This window comes from Neofelis nebulosa, chromosome 5 (genome assembly GCF_028018385.1).
Source record: "Neofelis nebulosa isolate mNeoNeb1 chromosome 5, mNeoNeb1.pri, whole genome shotgun sequence".
Classification (NCBI taxonomy): Eukaryota; Metazoa; Chordata; class Mammalia; order Carnivora; family Felidae; genus Neofelis; species Neofelis nebulosa.
This window is the reverse complement of record NC_080786.1, coordinates 65,819,745-65,837,810: the sequence shown is the minus strand read 5'-3', so window position 1 is coordinate 65,837,810 and position 18,066 is coordinate 65,819,745. Positions and strand designations below refer to the sequence as shown.

The window sequence follows — 18,066 nt, the reverse complement described above, 5'->3', positions numbered from 1 at the left end:
GAGTTGAGCAGTTAGGCACAGAGGCAGACTTGTTACAAAGTCTACAAATAACTTCTTCAATGCTCATCAACCACTGAAATACTTGACCTCAGAACACTGTAGGAGCTGAGCCTCTTGATGAGTATCAAATGACCAGGGGTAGTGGAGTGAAGGGAAAAGATACCCAGAGCACAGTGTGAACAAAAGCAGATATAAATTATTGAGCCCTCTCCAGAGAAACAGAACCAATAGGATGTATAAACATACGGAATTGGCTCATACAACTGTGGAGGCTGAGAAGTCCTAAGATCTGTAGTTTGGCAAACTGGAGGCTCAGGAGAGCCACAGGTTTTGTTCCAGTCTGAGGCCAAAGGCGTGAGACCCTGGAGAGCTGATGGTATAAGTTCCAATCCAAGTTTGAGTCCAAAGGCTGGAGAAGACTGATGTCCCAACTCAATAACATTCAGAAAGTGAATTCTCCTTTACTCAGCCTTTTCATTCTATCAGGCCTTCAAGGGATTAGATGAGCCATACCCATATCAGGAAGGACAATCTGCTTTACTCAGTGTACAGATTCAAATGTTAACCTCACCCAGAAACACTCTCACAGACATCATGTTTAATCAAACATCTTGGTGCCCTGTGGCCCAGTCAAGTTGACACATAAAATCAACCACCCCAGATGTTTGATTAAACATGATGTGTGTGAGAGTGTTGCTACTAAAACTTACAGTGTTGATGGGGATGCTCCATGTCAGTCAGCATAGTAGCCACTAGCCACATGTGGCTATTGAGCACCTGAAATATGCCTTATGTATGTGAGAAACTGGGTTTTGAGTTTTAATTTTAATTAAAATTAATTATTAATTATTTTAAATATAAATAGCCACATATGGTTAGTGGCTACCATATTGGACAGTAATAGGTCTAGGAAAAGAAGGTAATAGTTAAACTAACCAGGAATTACAAAATGTGAGACTTATTCAGGAAAAGGGTAAATTTTTAGTTGAGGGATCATAAGGCAGAACTTTTTTACACAGAGTGGCCAGAGAAGGCCTCACTGAGCAGATTGCCAATATTTAAGCTAAAGTCGAAAGGGCCAAATCCTGAGAAGAGGCCGCCAGGTAAAAAATGAAAGGAATGGATTCCAGGTAGGAGGACCTTAGTACGCAAATGCCCCAAGGCAGGAAAAATCCTATTTACTTTGAGCAACTGAATAAGCCACAGGTGACTGGAGGGTGATGGAAGGTGTTTTGAAGAGAAAAACAAGGGCAACCTATTACAAGAAGAGTAGACCACAGAAGGGGCTTGGATTCTATTTGAGGTATTTTATATTTACGTTGTTTTTAGAGATCACTGTGTGGAAAATATGTGAGCCTACAAAAAGAAGCTTCGCACGCATGTATGTGTGTGTGTTTGCTTGAGTGGGTTTGATAGTTTGAGTCTCTTCCTGATCAGAATATAATCTTTTCAATATTAGTGTGTATTTATATTCAAAAGGACTATAAACTTTGATCAATATTAATTTATCTAAGTTAGCAACATATATATATATATATATATATATATATATATATATATATATATGCATACATATGTTCTTTAGCTTTTTTAAGTACAGGAGAAAGGAAACAGCCTCCTAGCTATGTTGACAATAGGGAAGGATTCTGTAGTTAGAACTATCCAATAGATGCACTTCTATGAAGTATCTATACCAGTTACATAAGTGAAATAGCTGCATACAAACACCGTAAGATTATCCTTAGACTCTTGAGAGAGGTCAATTTCCGAGTATAGAAGAAAGAAAAGGCGGAACCTAAACCAATTGAAAAAACAATCATGAAACTGACTAATGTCAAGCAAAGGGGGCCCATGGAGAAAGATTAAAGCAACTGGGGTTAATTAATTAACCTAGGGAAGAGAGATTAATAAATTTTTGTAAGAATATGTAGAACTGCTATTCACAGGACAAGGTCTAGTTAGGTTGCACTAACCCAGGAGAAAGAACTGAAACCAGGAGACTAAAACGGCAGAAGATGCTATTTATGGCTATGAAACTCTGGACTCAGTGAGGAAAGCAGAGCAGTGTCCTTCTGTGGAGGTCTTTAAAACAGAATAGATTCTCATCAGTCTCATTTGAAAGGTTTAAGTGTGATCCTGCCTAAAGGCAAGGTGATGAACGAATGACTTTTCAAGGTCCCAGCCAGTCAGCCCTATGAGAACACACAGCTGATTGTGTGCTGTGATTTTCTTTTGTTTACCCATATCTTATTGTTTTACACCACCAAGTGGCCACACTGAGTAGAAATGTTACAAATTCTGCATATGATCAGAGGCCTTGAGAAATGTCAAAGTATATGCTTTGAATATACTTAGAATTACACAGTCTGTTTGTAAATATTCAATCTGTAAAGTCAGCTGGCATGAAAATGCTTATACACTGTGATCCTTGTATGGTATTAATTTGGAAAACAAAGCTGGTACCTATCTTAATAATAGCATGTCAAATTCTTATATTGTGTATTTGCTGTTCTGTAGGAATGGGATTTGATTCACAATAAGCTGAGTTATCACACAAAAATCTTTTATTTTAGAAGCATATATATTTAAAAGCCAGATTTTGACCCTTTTACATTTAACAGATGTATTAAGTAAATTAAATGTGACTTCATAAACAATTTTCTAAAATAAGCTCAAATGTAGTATCAAAAGAATAGTAGAATAGGCTTGCAGGGAAACCGTAGCTGTTGACACATGACTGAAGCCATCATGTTAAAAATAATTTTAGATACAACATAATAGGCTAATGTGCTTCCTGGTACCTTTCCTTTTTAATTTATGTAAAAAATAAATCAGCATCCATTAGCATTTATTAAACTCTCATATGAGCTAAATGTTGGATTCTACATTGGACAAATTAAATTGACAAAGCCCACCTTGTCACTGCATTCCCTGCCACCTTCAGAACAAAAGCATTCTGTCAAATAGGAGCGGAGAAGTAATCCAGGGCCAGACTGCTTGTGTTAGAATCCTAGTAAGCTATGTAATTCTATAGCCCTCAGTTTTGATTTTTTTTTTTTGTAACACGAATTTAATTATTTTGACTTAAAAAAATTAGATAGTGTGTGGTCATTAACTCAATAAACGTTTATTGTGTGACTACCACACTGACACTGTTCTAGGCAGTGGGGATAGAGCAGTAAATAAAACAGACAGAAATCCCTGCCTTCAGGAAGGTTGCATTCCAGTAAAGACCCAGATAGTAAATATTTTAGGCTTTGGTATGGATAGTAGTGGAATGTGGTCAGGGTAGTCCTCACTGAGAAAAAGACCTGAAGTTGAGCCAGGAGATCAGGGGGCATTTAGAGAAAGAATATCCCAGGACAGACTGTCAAATGCAGAATCCCAGAGGCAGTTGTGTACCTGCAGCAGCAGGGTAGACAGTTTGTCTGGAGCAGAGTAAAAAGGAAATGAGATCAGAGACAAGATGGCAGGGGGCTCAAATGCCATTTTCAAAACTGATTTTTACTCTGAGTGAGATAAGAAGCCTTTGCAGTTTTAAGCACAGTAGTGACCTGCTCCGGAGCACTAATTTTAATTTTTTGGCCTGAGAAATTGGATAGATGGAGGGGACCAGTAGAGACTGTAAGAAGGGAAGTAAGGAGGGTCAGAGTCTCGGGTATAGAAAGATTATATTTGAAATACCTGTTGGGTATCCAAGTAGAGATGTGAGGAAGATAATTTCTGCAAGAGTCTCGAGATCCAAAAAGAGGTTTTAAATTCAGGATATAAATGTAAGTGTTGTCAACCCATCGACTGTATTTAAAATCATGAAACTGGTGAAATCACCAAGCAATTACATTTGGAAGGAAAGAGAAGAGGTCCAAGCATTGTGCCCTTGGGTACTCCAAAAGTAGGGACCCAGGGAGATGAGAAGATAGCGGAAAAGGAGATGGAAAAGGGCAACCGGTAAGATAGGAGGGAAACCCGAAAGAGCAGAGTTGCAGAAGCCAACTGGGAAAGTATATACTGGAAGAGGGAACAAGCAGTCGTATCACTTGCACCTGAGGGTCCATGCAAAATGAAGACTGAGAACTGAACCACTGTTGTAGCAGCATGGAGACCTTTAATAGCATTGAAGAGAGCAGTTTCAGGGAAGTAGTAGGAATGAGAGCCTTGTTGGAGCGAGCTCAGAGGAGAGCAGGAAGAGAGATGTTCGAGATACAGGGTACACACAGCTTTTTCAAGGAGTTTTTGTGGGTTTGTTGTTTGTTTTTTTATACAGAAGGAAAGCATTAAGATGATAATTGGAAGGGAAGTGGATCAAGAGAGGCTTTTGGGGTGTTTTACTTTAAGATGGCAGAAACAACAGCATTTCTGTATGCTGGTAGGAAAGCTCCAGGGGAAAAAAGAAAAAGAAAATGAAAAAGAGAAAAGAAAAGAAACAAGGAAGAAAGAATGAATTACTGGACAGTCCCATGGGTGGAATGAGATCTGATGCAGAAGTGTGCATGAGTGGGTGGGTGGTCGGGTTCACACTCTGCCATGTAAAATGCTTAACCTGGTGCTTAGCACTAAAAAAAGTCCAAAAGGGACAGATAGAAACCACTCACTGTCAATTAAAAGGGTTTTGCTAACATGATCCTACAGTTCCAGTGCAGCCACAATATTTGGTAGATTAATGAAAATAAGTTGAGTAGAATAATGAAAACAAAACAAAGACATTTAGAAGCAACGTTGAATCACATTGACTAGCCTCCAGGATATTGGTCTAAAGGTAAACAGAGATACCGGAGTGAAAGTAGGAAGAATCACAGATACTGTTTACATTCGATTCATGAGGTGAGTCTAACAGGACCAGGATCCCACAAGGTACTTGACTCCTTGTAGATGCTCTGAGTTGATTAATTAATTATCTTTGCCCTTTATAAATTCAGCATGATGAAAAACCCCTGTCTCTTGCCTCACAAGTACTGCATGGTATAATGTTATTTCCATGCTCTTTTCATGTTCTTCCACTGAATTTTATACTGACTTATAAAGGCTAAGCTGTAGGGCAGAGCTGTGATAGAAGACCAAACAAAGGAAGGTGGGTGGTAAAAGCATAACTGCCACTTCCACTGGGAAGAAAATGGGGTCAAAGCAACTACGATGTAAATTGTGTTCCCAATATTAAAATAAATCTAACACTTATGAAAAATGTATCAGCAAACATGTGACTTTATGAAACCATACTTTGTTATTTAATACAAGTATCTTTTTACTATTAGAAGAATTGTGCTTTGCTGAGGTCAGATAATAAATTTCAATAAATCTCAATTCCTCGCTTGTTTCAATATAAATTTGGAGATGCGTTTCTTTGGAAAAAGGCTTGAGCCCCCAGGTATAATAAAATCATAATTAAGAATGTAGCAGTGTGGGGCACCTGAGTGGCTCCATCGCTGAGTGGCCCACTTCAGATCAGGTCATGATCTCGTGGCTTGTGAGTTCAAGCCCCGCACCAGGCTCTGTGCAGACAGCTCAGAGCCTGGCTCCTGCTTCGGACTCTGTGTCTCCCTCTCTCTGCCCACCCCCAACTCGTGCTCTGTCTGTCTCTCTGTCTCTCTCTCTCTCTCTCGGATAATTAAACATAAAAAAAATTAAAGAATGTAGCAATTTGGCAGCATGTAATTACAGAAAAAGCAACTTTTGGAAGACATTAATAAAAGTACTAAAACTCCTTATTTTTACAATGGTCAGCTCAAACCCAAACTATCAAAAGCATTAAAAATTCAGGAAAGCTCTAGAAATCCACTGTTGTGACCTTTTTCTCTTCACAATTGTTCTCATCTAAGAATAACAATCACTAATATGATAGAAACTATCAGTTTAGCTTTTATTTAACTCAAGCCTCTGTGCCTATGATCCAGGATTATCTTTTACATTTTTTGCATGTTTCAAATTTGTAAAGTTTCTTTCTTGAACTCTGCACAACAGTTTTAGTACAATGTATACATTGTCCCTAAAAACAGTAGACTGAAATGTTTTAGGGGGCCTGTGGCCAGGACATATAGAAGCTGGTGCCTATTAACCAACAGGCATATCGATGCTGGCCACCTGTTGCTCAACCTCATCATTTATCTTAGAGTTAGGCAAACTATACCAAGTCCAGCCTCCCATATATTTTTGGAAATAATGTCTTATGGAACACAACCCCATTCATTTGTTTACTATTGCTTATCGCTCCTTCCACAAGGCAAAGTTGAGTAGTTGTAAGACCACATGGCCTGCAGAGCCTAAAATATTTACTATCTGACCCTTTATAGAAAAACGTTTTCCCATCCCTGGTTTAACTAATGGTTGGTATCCTCATTAACCAATGTTTGTTGAGAAATAGATACATATCCATATGGTAATGGGAGGAGGAATCAGACAGCTTCTATGAATATGTGTGTGCTGTCTTTGAGAGGGAGATTTTTTACATTTTTCATTGATTTCACAAATTCAGAATTTATTAAATGGGTTTCTGTTAGGTGACAGGTACCTACTCGTCAAGTAGACTTCCTTTTTAGGTAGTCATGAGAGGAAAATTTTTCCAAGTGTTTCTATCAAAATGCATGTTTTGAAATTCACTTTTGTCCCCTCTTGTCTGTAATTTTTATAACTTTTTCTACTTCTTATATATTCACACAACATCAAAACCTCCTACCTCACTTTGTCTTATCATTAAACTAGGGCTTTGAAAAATGTAAGAAGGTTCTTAAAAGATTAGTTATTCCTAAACTATTGTCATTTATTTTTAAATGTCGGTGGACAGCTCCTTTCCAATACCATTTGTGTAAAAAGAAATATATTGAGCTGAATAACCCTCCAAATGGTGATATTTTTTTTTCCATTGTCAATTTTGAAAGTCCTAATTTTTGTCTGTCCTGAGCAAGAATCTAAACATTTTAATTCTTTCAACAGAGTACCATAGTAAGTTTATAGCTGCTGTGCCTCAGACAACCTATACTTAGGGAAAGGAAATTTCCAATTCAATTTACAATGATGTCAAGAAACAACACATATCTGCAGGCATAGATAAGAAAAACATTCAGGGGTACACAGTGATAGGTCTACTTAAATAAATAAAACTTTTGGTACTAGTGATTAGGTACCCAGGATTATTATATGTTTAATTGGCTAAAGTTACAATTTGGAATTACTTCTAGTCACATTTAATTGGATTTGGAATCTCTGGAGAAAAGAAATAGAGAGGCCCAGCAGAAACAGTCATAAAAGTAAACTGTTTTTCCAAAGGGTGCTAAGCAATGAATTAATATCAATTGCACAATAGTTTTTAATATCTTCTCAGCTTAATAAGACTAATTCAATGGTTATACACACTAGATACTAAAACCAATTCAATTAAACACAAAAGTTGGGGGAGGGGAGTGTTTGTTGAATTGGAAATTTTTATTTTTAATTTTAAGGAGGCCAATTTAATCAGAGGTAAATAATCTTTAATTCAGGTAAAGTCTAAGATATGCTTACATGGCAGTACAATACTTAGCTACATATGCTATGTTAGGTTTGAAGGCATTTTAGAATCCATAACATATGTGTTGCTCTATAAAGGTTTTGAAGCTTAATAAGGGGCAACCAAAACAATGCATTCTTTCATAGTCTTTAAATATTCTTATACTGTGCAAACAGAAAAAAAACATCTAGAATACAAATGCTGTTTGCTTCTTATTCTTTTAGCTTAGATTACAAAAAAGAAACCAAAAAAACAAAACAAAACAAAGAAACAAAAAACAAAACCCAGAAAGCAAAAACAACCCTATTTTCTACATCCTAAAATTTGCTTGGGCTTTGCTCAATATTAGTCTAGTCAAATTTTATATATTACAAAATCTTCTTCTTCAGTATTTATATATACTACCTGTTATGGTTTTGTTCTGTCCTATAAATTTTTTTGTTTTTTGTTTTTAATTTGTCCTTGTTCTTAGGAGTGCCATGATTGCTGACTACATGTTCTGGCTCTGTGGAGGAAGTGAACAGTGTATAAGCAAGCTCATCAAACTGTATTGGCAGGTAAAAATTTATATCCCAGTTAGGGAGGAGGAACCCATCTCATTTTTAGAACCAAAATGAAGAATTGGTGCTTAAATGACTGCTGAAGAAGGTAGCTTTGGCCATATCAATCAGAAGGACACCACTCAGTAGTAATGTATTTATAATGAAATAGACTTTCTGTGACTTATTTTAAGGGCAAAATTCAAGGTTGTTAACCCTTGGCCCATACTTCAGTTTTACAACCCAATATAAATTTTAGACATCCCAGGAACTATTTTCCCAAGTATGCTGCTATAATGACATGATCCTTTAAAATATGAACATTGTATTCTCATAGATTCTTCTTGATCTATGACCTGTAAAAGCAGATGCTAGAAGTAATATCAATTACATAATAAAGGAAAATGCAAAGATCAGTTGTATTTGTTGAGTAATATTTAGTGTTGGAACACTTAACTAGTAACAAACTGCAGATCTTCTTTCTCATTTATTATTCAAAATGGCAGCACGAAGTCATATCAAAGGTCAATGAGATCCCAAGAAGAGAGTCATAATTTCTTAAATTATAAAGAGAATTTAGAATTTACTAGTTCAATCTCCTTTACAACATACAAAATCTATTCATTTCCTGTCCTCTCTGAGCAAATTGTTGATGACTTTCTGCTGAAATAGATCCAAAATGAAGAGCTCATTTAAGCCCAAGAAACAACATCCAATTTGCTAATTATTAAACTGTTTTCCTCATATGAAGTGGATTTCTACTCCCTTAAAACTTCAATCCAGTGGTTCCCAGTAGGGCAACATGGACAAAATGGAAACACATTTCCAAATGCAAATTTTTCAAGTATTTGAAATTGAACTACAAAAGCCAGCTTCCTCCTCCATATCTTCTCCTCTCCAGACTGTATGGGGCATTTTATTCCTCATACTTCAAGATATTGAATTGAATTGAATTGAATTGAATTGAATTGAATTGAATATGAACCTTTTGAACTAACTAGAATAAGATCTGCTAAAACACAACTATGAAAGGGAGAAATAATCATCAATAGTCTTTGATGCTTCCTGATTTTTCCCATATTTTCACTACTGTGTCTTGGCCCATTTTCTGTTTTTATATCATGTATTTATTAGAAAATAAAGTATTAGATTTATCATGTAAAAGGCTCACTGGTTTATATGGTTCCATCTAAATATTTGGAGTTTTAGCCTACTATAAAAAATAAAGGTTTACATTAGTCCTACTATACTTGAGACCTGTGACTATTTGAAAAAAAATTGACCTTCTAGTAAACAAAATTTTAATCTCAAAAATATTTTTAATTTGCTCATAAGTTAAAAATCTTCCTAATGGAATCTGTAACATGCAAAACAGCAGCACTTATAGTCATGTAATTAAATAGTTGTAAAGAATTGCTAGATGTAAAGGATAAGCAAATAATATGTGTTTTGATATAATAAAGGAAGAAGACTTTTTATTAAAGGATTTCAGAAGCTTCTGGAGAGAAGTGGGAAAGGAGTTGAATCTTAAGGATTAGATAACATCAGCAAGCTTGGCATATAGTAGGTCCCAAATAAATGTTTGATTTAATTTGTTCATTCACTAAACAAACAAATATCAACTACTTCCTGTGTTTCCTACATTGAACTAGGAAAAAAATAGGTCTAGTGTTGGTGCAACCTAAGACTGGTTAAGACTAACTGTAAATAATTTTTTTCTGTTCCCTTTAGCTTTCAAAGAACACTAATACCCCCATTTTATTTACATCAAACTAAGAAAATAATCTCCACTTACCAATACCTGCATATTTGCTATACAAAAAGGAAGAAAACAAATACTATTATTTAATTATCCTATATTAATAAAAGATAAGAAAAACATATTTTTCTTTGTATTCTCTTTTTCTCTTTTATTTTTATTATTATTTTTTTAATCCCCATCACCTGTTTAACCCATCACCCCCACCTACCTCCCTTTTAGCAACCATCAGTTTGTTCTCTATAGTTAAGAGTCTGTTCTTGTGTTTGCCTCTCTTTTTCTCCTTTTTTTCCCCTTTGCTTGTTTGTTTTGTTTCTCGAATTCTACACATGAGTGAAATCATATAGTATTTGTCTTTCTCTGACTGACTTATTTCACTTAGCATTATACTCTCCAGATCCATCCATGTCGTTGCAAATGGCAAGATTTCATTGTGTTTTTTTTATGGCTGAATAATATTCCATTGTTTATACATACCACTTCTTCTTCTTTATCCATTCATCAGTTGTTGGACACTTGGGCTGTTTCCATAATTTGGCTGTTACAGATAATGCTGCAGTAAACATCTTGGGTGCATGTATCTCTTTGAATTAGTATTTTTGTATTCCTTGTGTTAATACCTAGTAGTGTAATTGCTGGATCGTGGGGTAGTTCTAGTTTTAACTTTTTGAGGAACCTCCAGACTGTTCTCCAGAGTGGCTGCACCAGTTTGCATTCCCACCAATAGTGCAAGAAGTTTCCTCTTTCTCCACATCCTCACCAATACCTGTTGTTTTTTTGTGTTATTGATTTCAGCCATTCTGATAGGTGTGAGGCAATAATCTCATGATAGTTTTGATTTGCATTTCCCTGATGAAGAGTGATGTTGAGCATCTTTTCATGTGTCTTTTAGCCATCTGTATGTCTTCTTTATAAAAATGTCTATTCATGTCTTCTGCCCATTTTTAATTGCATTATTCATCTTTGAGGTATTGAGTTACTCTTTTTCTCTTTTAATTTGGAGCAACTTGGCATACTGGAAAAGAGCCTTTGTTTGGAAATCAGGTCTGACTCCATCTAAGTTCTAACACCAAATAGCTATCTAACCTAAGGCAAGTTAGTTTTTAGAAGAACTTCAGCTAGAAAATAAGAGAGACCAGCAGAAAGTGTTTGGGAAAGTTTATTCTCAAAGCTCATTTTAGCACTGAAAGCTAATATTTTAAGCACATCCAAAAATGATGTCACATATATTAAGATAGAAAGAAATGACATAATTAGAAATTTCATCCTGCAGATAAAGTCCATAAATTAAACCCTACTGACTAGCCTCAATAGTAGCACACCACACCATTCTCACCAATTACATACTTCCTTATGTGAGCCTGCCTCTCCCTGATCTTAAACTAAATGTATACATCTTCCCCCCCCCCCCAAACCTTCTGTCCTAAATCAAAAGGGGCTTTTGGACATTGCCAGTGAGTGCCCAATCCATGCCATCTTTAAACACAGGGAGACAGGGATGCACCACCACCCAATCCACCATGACAGTTACACTACTGAATTTAAGAATGCCCTCCAAACATCACAGACAAGAAACTGTATCTTCATAGACATTCATAGACATCAATGAAGGCTTAGACAGAGGCTATTTTCACTACTTTTGTAGAGGATGAAATTACTGTACATCTTCCTTTCAACCACATAAAATGCCTACCATTCTGATCAGTTATTCTTCTCAGAGGTCTTAAACAGGAAATGGAAAATTTCAGTATGTAAAAATGTGAGAACCAGTCTACACCTACTCTCACAGATGGTTGGCTTATAAGCCCTTGGATACAAAAGAACAGACCTTCGCTTTGGTGAGCTCAAGAATGCTTTTGAATTGTATTAGGAATGGTTTTCATATCATCAACCCAGCAAGAAAAAAAGGCATAAAACTCTACACTACATGAAAGCTCACATCAGAATATATCACTCTGAATAAAAGTGTTTGCACATGTTATTCTATAATAGCATCACTTCTTCAGAGCTAGAGAGGGTTGGAAATAACTTGTCACAACTGTACTTACATGCATGCCTCTGCAACTCGATGCCCAGTCTCCTATTATCAGCCACTCTCATTTTCTGAAACACCTTGAGACCTCATCACAATTCTGAACTAATTAACAAAACGGAAATTCCCTAATCAGGCTGAGAATTAGCTCTTTTGAAGCAGTGACCACTATGTATTTACACACTACTCTTAAAGTAACGATTTTATTTCAAGATTTTTTACAGTAAACTGGAGTCCACCTCCTAAGCCACTTGCCCCTTAGATCCAGGGCTAGATTTAATAGCATTAGGAAACGAAACTCCCTCTTCTTCCATTCCTATTTCCCTTTCCTGGTTTCTCACCTTCACTTTCTGCCATGCTGTCAGCCACATGGATTTTCTGGTGTGTGGCTTTATCTCTTGCAGTGTGAGTAACAGAACCAATTCTGGTTTGCACTGCTTAGCAAAATGGAGTGAGAAAAGATAACAGCTAATTCTGTTGCAGAAGTCCCACAAAACAAGCACAGAGGAGCCCCCACTAAACAGGGGCAAGCTGCTTGATCAACCCATTCTTCACCTTAATAGTTTCTTTTCAAATTTCTTTCTTTTTTGAATGACAAACCTCTCTGAGAATCTGATTCAATTTACAAGCATCCACCTAGAAACAGTACTCATAAACATAAACATGGGAAAAAATAGGCTTACTATTTATCTCATTATATTGGAAATTGATCTACACATAGAATACTGAGAATTATAGTTTTTTCACTCTTATGAAAAGGTTATGCACTTTTTCTGGGATAAGAAATTAAAATGTATTCAACATCTCATCAATGTCAATATTTCACTTTAATGGCAATAACAGGTACAACCCTGATGCACGAAATCTCTAATAGCGAATGGAATCAGAGCTCCTGTAGCTCACAAGATCTCATATGGATAGGCAGGCATCAAGAATAACCAAAATTCATATTACATCATTCCCTTTGTGTTCAAGTCAATGAGATTATCTTTGCTAAGTCTATATCATCAAAGTTATCTATGTCAGCAGTTTGTTTCAATTTAAAGCCATCTGAACAAAAATGACCTTCGAAGGAGAGAAAGCCATTTGCCAAGTGTCTGTTGATTTTTGTCCCTAGAAACTCTCAAGGCTGTGTCAATCTCACCTCCAGTATTAGAAAATTGATATTGTGTTTTTGACTCCAGCCACCTCATTTACAGTAGCAGCTTGACAAAAAAAAAAAAAAAAAAAAAAAACAACTCCTAGTTTTTCAGCAGCATCTCTAATAGTAAATTCAGCATTTAACCAAAAGATTTGCTTCATATATGTGACTAAGATATCAGCCATTATAAAGCTAGTCCTGGAATGAACTTCTCACTATCAATCTGTTCTAAGGAGTTTTCCTTTCTCTTAAAAATTTTTCAAGAATTAATCAAACCAAATCACTTCTAAATTTTGTCTCTGAATTGCCAACAAACTCCTCTATTAAGAAAGAGCCTCATGGTGTGTTCTTGTGTCTTGACAAAGATCTACTGCAAAGGCACTGTTGTGAGCTCTTGGCTCTGAGGAAGTTGAAGACTTTCACAGCAATTGAAAGACCTCTTTTGGGATTGTGGGAGGGGCTGTTGACACCAATACAGGCCCCTGTAAAAAGCCTGACATGTGGAGCATCTTTCCTCAGTGAAGCAGCGAAGGCTGAGGCAGTGCCAACTTCACAGATCCTCCATCTGTGCAGAGAATGCCAAGACTTCCCATCCAATTCAACTTGTACTTGGCATGGAACGTTCACCATCTTAAAGATATCAATGGCCTAAATGATTTCCAAAGAGCTCACCAACACGAAATTTTTCTTTGGTGAAGTTAGTCTACTCTCAAGGGACAAAACTCAGGAGGTGGCTATGTTGAGAGACAAAAGATTTTCCCCAGCCATATGCTTGAGGAAGATGGTGCACAGTCTATGGGCCCTTCCATGGCTTTCACAGACCACAGGTTAAGTCCCTTCTGTACTCCTCTTTGCAACAGCTCTTTTTCTTTTTGGTATTGGGCCTAGCAGGAGACATTTACTGCTTCCAAAACTCAAAGCAAAAAATAGCACCCAGAATGTTCGTGTCATATAGTTCCTCCTGAAACTGCACTACAGTCATTCAAGCTCGAAACCTTTCCAATCCAGTGTGTGCAGACTACTCTTAGATTAGTGGGTGCTTTTCTGGGTGCCTGGATGGTTCAGTTGGTTAAGCATTGGACTCTTGATTTCAGCTCAGGTCATAATCTCATGGTTCATGGGATCAAACCCCATGCTGGGCTCTGTGCTGACAGCAGGGGCCGGCTTGGGATTCTCTCTTTCCCTTTCTCTCTGCCAGCTCATGTTTGCATGTTCTCTCTCTTTTTCTCAAAAGAAATAAATAAACATTAAAAACATTAGTGGATACTTTCTTCTTTACTTTCAAACTGTATTTGTCATCCATACTCACTCAGGAAATATTTATTGAGCACTTGTTAGTGACTGTGTGTTAAGCACTGTGCTACGTGCACTGTACTAAAAGCACTGTGCTATTAACAAATACAGCAGTGAACAAAATGCTCACTGCTTGTCCTGTCCTCAAGAAGCATGTGTTCTAGCACAAAAATGTAACAAGAAAAACATCTGGTACTTACATTAGACACCACTTCTTCCTAATCTGTTTTTCTTCCACAGTGCAATTCAATACATATTTGTTAAAGCCAGTCAACCAAGTTAAATATTATTTGACATGAAACTCAAACCAATAATGTCAAGAATATTTTGGAATAGTTTATTTGTTATTAAAAAAATCAGTGCTTATTGATTTCAACAACTGTGTGTGTGTGTGTGTGTGTGTGTGTGTATTTTAAGTTCACAAATGAGGACAACTTTTGTGCTTTGAGTTTGAGATTTATCAGAGTATCTGGAGAAGGTTGCAGATTTCCAACAGTCTGTTACTTCATTGATTTCTGTGCTCATGGTTGTCTCCATGAAAACCCTAAGGTTTTATCTATTAGCTTCTTCTTTCAAACATAGCAATCAAGACAGCAGCAAACTAATGAATTTCTCTGCACCAACCAGACAATGATACACAATAACTGATGTAACTTAATCCCTTATACCAATAATGAAGACTAACTTTTTTACTCCAATTCATTGTGTTTCTTCTTGATATTGCAAAATTACCCCAATATTAGTCATTTACATGATACAGATTTATGGTATCTCAATTTCAGAGTAAAAATAAAATCTTCAACATGAAATTACAGGCAAATTAAGGTCAACCAGAATTTTTTTTATTATCTTTTTTTTAATGTTTACTTATTTTTGAGAGAGACAGAGACAGAATGCAAGTGGGTTAGGGGCAGAGAGAGAGGGAGACACAGAAGCAGAAGCAGGCTCCAGGCTCCAGGCTCCAAGCTGTCAGCACAGAGCCCGACACGGGGCTTGAACTCACGAGCTGTGAGATCATGACCTGAGCCGAAGTCGGACGCTCAACCGACTGAGCCACCCAGGCGCCCCTTTTTTTATTATCTTTAACAAAACACCTACATATTCAGTAGAATAAAAATGTGTTTTAAAGATTTGCTTCCATGTGAAAAATGTTTCCACAGAAAGGAACAAAATAAAAATGCCATATGAGCATTTCTCCTAATGGCCTTTGTTTATAGTCTATTTATTTATTTGGCCCCATCAGGCATACAGTTTATAAAATATTTGGACAGGAGTGTCTGAAAGCAATGCAAGCCTTATGATATTTATATTATATATAATTTAATAAGCACCAAACTCACTTACATAAAAATATTTTTCCTGTCAACTGCCATGTGTCATGCTTAAATTCTCACCATTTGCCATTGAGTCTCTAGTCAACCCCAGGTAATATGCAGAAGAAATTTTATCTGTAAGTGTTTAAGTCATTAATGGATGACTCTTGAACACAATTGTGAGAATTATTTTGAAACTTCTTAGTCCCTTTGGAAATATGAAAGCAGAATCCTGAGGAACAAGATGGAAGGAAAGGTAAGCTCTGACGAGGAAAGATGACAGGATGTTCTGAAATACAAGGAATATAGTTTGAGCAGAAGGACCTTATAAAGGCAATGGATATATGTGCTTAACCCTGTGAATGAAAGAAAGTAAAACAGACACTCTAGGGAAGTAGAAAGAAGTCAGGCCTACGATTCACAAGCTGTAACTTCTAATTCCAATGCTAGAATTTAATTTTGGATAAGTCACTTCATTTCCATATTAGTCAGCTACTGCTACAATACTGCTGTGTAACAAATCACTCTTAAATTCAGTGGTTTCTCATAACAATAAGCAGGTTGGCTTATCAGTCATGATTTGACTGATCTAGGCTAGTCTTGGCTGTACTTAGCTACCCTTAGCTCCAAGCTGTGGAGAGGCCCAAGTATGGTCCACATGCAATGGCTATCCGATGTCTGTTTATCTTATGGCAAAATGCAGAATTCTAAGAGAGAAAGCAGAACTATATAAGCACATATCAAGCCTCTGCTTATACCATGCTTGTTAACATCCTGTTAGCCAGAGCAAGCCATATATGGTTATTCTGTTCACTGCCAAACCATGATAAAAGTAATATTGTTACAGAGATGGGGGAAATTGAGACCAGCAACTCAATCTGGTTTATCATAACTGCTCTGGACTTTAGTTTCTGCTGCTATATGATGACGAAGTTGGCTTAGGCCTGTGATTCTCAAACACTGGTCTAGTGAACTGCATCAGAATCACAGTGTTGGGTGAGGTTCTAAAAACTGTGTTTGTCTACTTCCCCCCAACTAAGTGATTCTGATGCACAACCCTCAGCTAGACGGTTGTAAGGCCATTTACAAATTTTTAAGTTTACGAACAACTTTGCCTACCATAGCGTTTATCTACAGCTTTGCTAGGTGCAGAGGCAGAGTGCCAGGGAAGGTGATGCTGCCTACCTGACCATGCAACTGATATAATCCATTAGCCCATATTCTCCCCTCAGTCTTCCCACTATGTAGATGCCTCTAGTAAGTGAGGCAGCCTGTTCTTCCTGTTTTTAAATGTTAACTGCTCTCCCCTTCTCACCAGGATGTAAGTCAGCTTTTCCTGCCCTCCTCTCAACCCCAAAGCAAACTCTTTGCTGCTTCAGGTTCTTTCCTACATTCAGTTTTACATCTAGACAACAATGAGCATTGCAATCATTTTTAGTCACCTGCCTACAAAGAGATTTGTCCATTAAGCTAGGCAGTATTAAAATCCTCATTTTGTGAATTCTATTTCTTGGTTAGAAGACAGGCTAAAGAGGAAGTGTCCAAAATGAGATGAGAGGTAAAAGAGAGCTTCCCCTCCTGGGTCTTGGAAAAAGATAAATGTAGAAATGAATTTCTCATCTAATTATTCATTCCTGTTTATATATTCTTTAATGATATGTTTCCATGGTTACCAGCGTTGTTAAATGCTGCCTGTGTTTCACTTTGCTTTGATGCTATTTGAGGTAGTATGCCAGTAGGAGAGTTTCACTTTAAAATGAAAGATGTAATTGAGGCAGGTATTTGATGTAAGGTTGAGTGTTCCTGTGAAGAAGATAGTGACCATGACATTATTTGCTGTTTGTATAGTTTAGTGTAGTTCTTCCCTTGATGTTCTGTGAGTGTCCCAGGCATTAGGAAGGAAGAAAGGAAGGAAAAGAGGGAGGGAGGAAGGAAGAGAGGAAAGGATGGAGGAAAAAATGTGAATCATATTCACATATTGAATCCATGTGTACATTTCAGTACCATTATATATATTTAGTGACACATATTTGCCCAGATTGTCAAGTAGGTGAGGTTGCTTTTTATGTGCCCCATTCCTCTCTTCTCCCCACGCTGTCCCCACTCCTCGCTCCACCTATACATGCCAAGAGTCAAAGCCTTCTTTCAAAAATGTGTCATATAATCAATTACCTCACCTCAGTGTGAATTTTAGTCAGAGTGCCACCTTTTCAGAGGTTGTCTGCTTTTGAAACCCTAATTGCCACTGAGAAATAAACAGCTTTGTCCCCGGCTAAAACAATGAGGCATCCAGATCATATAAGAATTTGGGAGCAGTGCCTCAGAATGGGCCCTGCAGGAGGACCGCATATTTCACTTGTGTATCAGCCCTCTATCCGCAAGTTGATAATTCAAGCTCATTAGAAAATAGTGGCATCATATCAAGCAAGAAAAATCAATTTTCAGCCACTCCTAAGAAATATTTACTTAGTATTTGTCTTCAGAAATATGTATATATTATATTTATATATAA

The 18,066-nt window shown here is 37.0% G+C and overlaps 1 protein-coding gene across 4 annotated transcripts in view; it reads left to right on the top strand.

Moving 5' to 3' along the window:
• Positions 1-18,066, top strand: part of SPATA16 (spermatogenesis associated 16) — a 245,119-nt gene that overhangs the window by 151,693 nt on the left and 75,360 nt on the right. For all 4 annotated transcript variants that reach the window (XM_058730511.1, XM_058730512.1, XM_058730513.1 and 1 more), the window contains exon 5: positions 7,950-8,034. In XM_058730511.1, the coding sequence (XP_058586494.1) occupies positions 7,950-8,034 (85 nt within the window). The remainder of the gene's footprint in view (positions 1-7,949; positions 8,035-18,066) is intronic.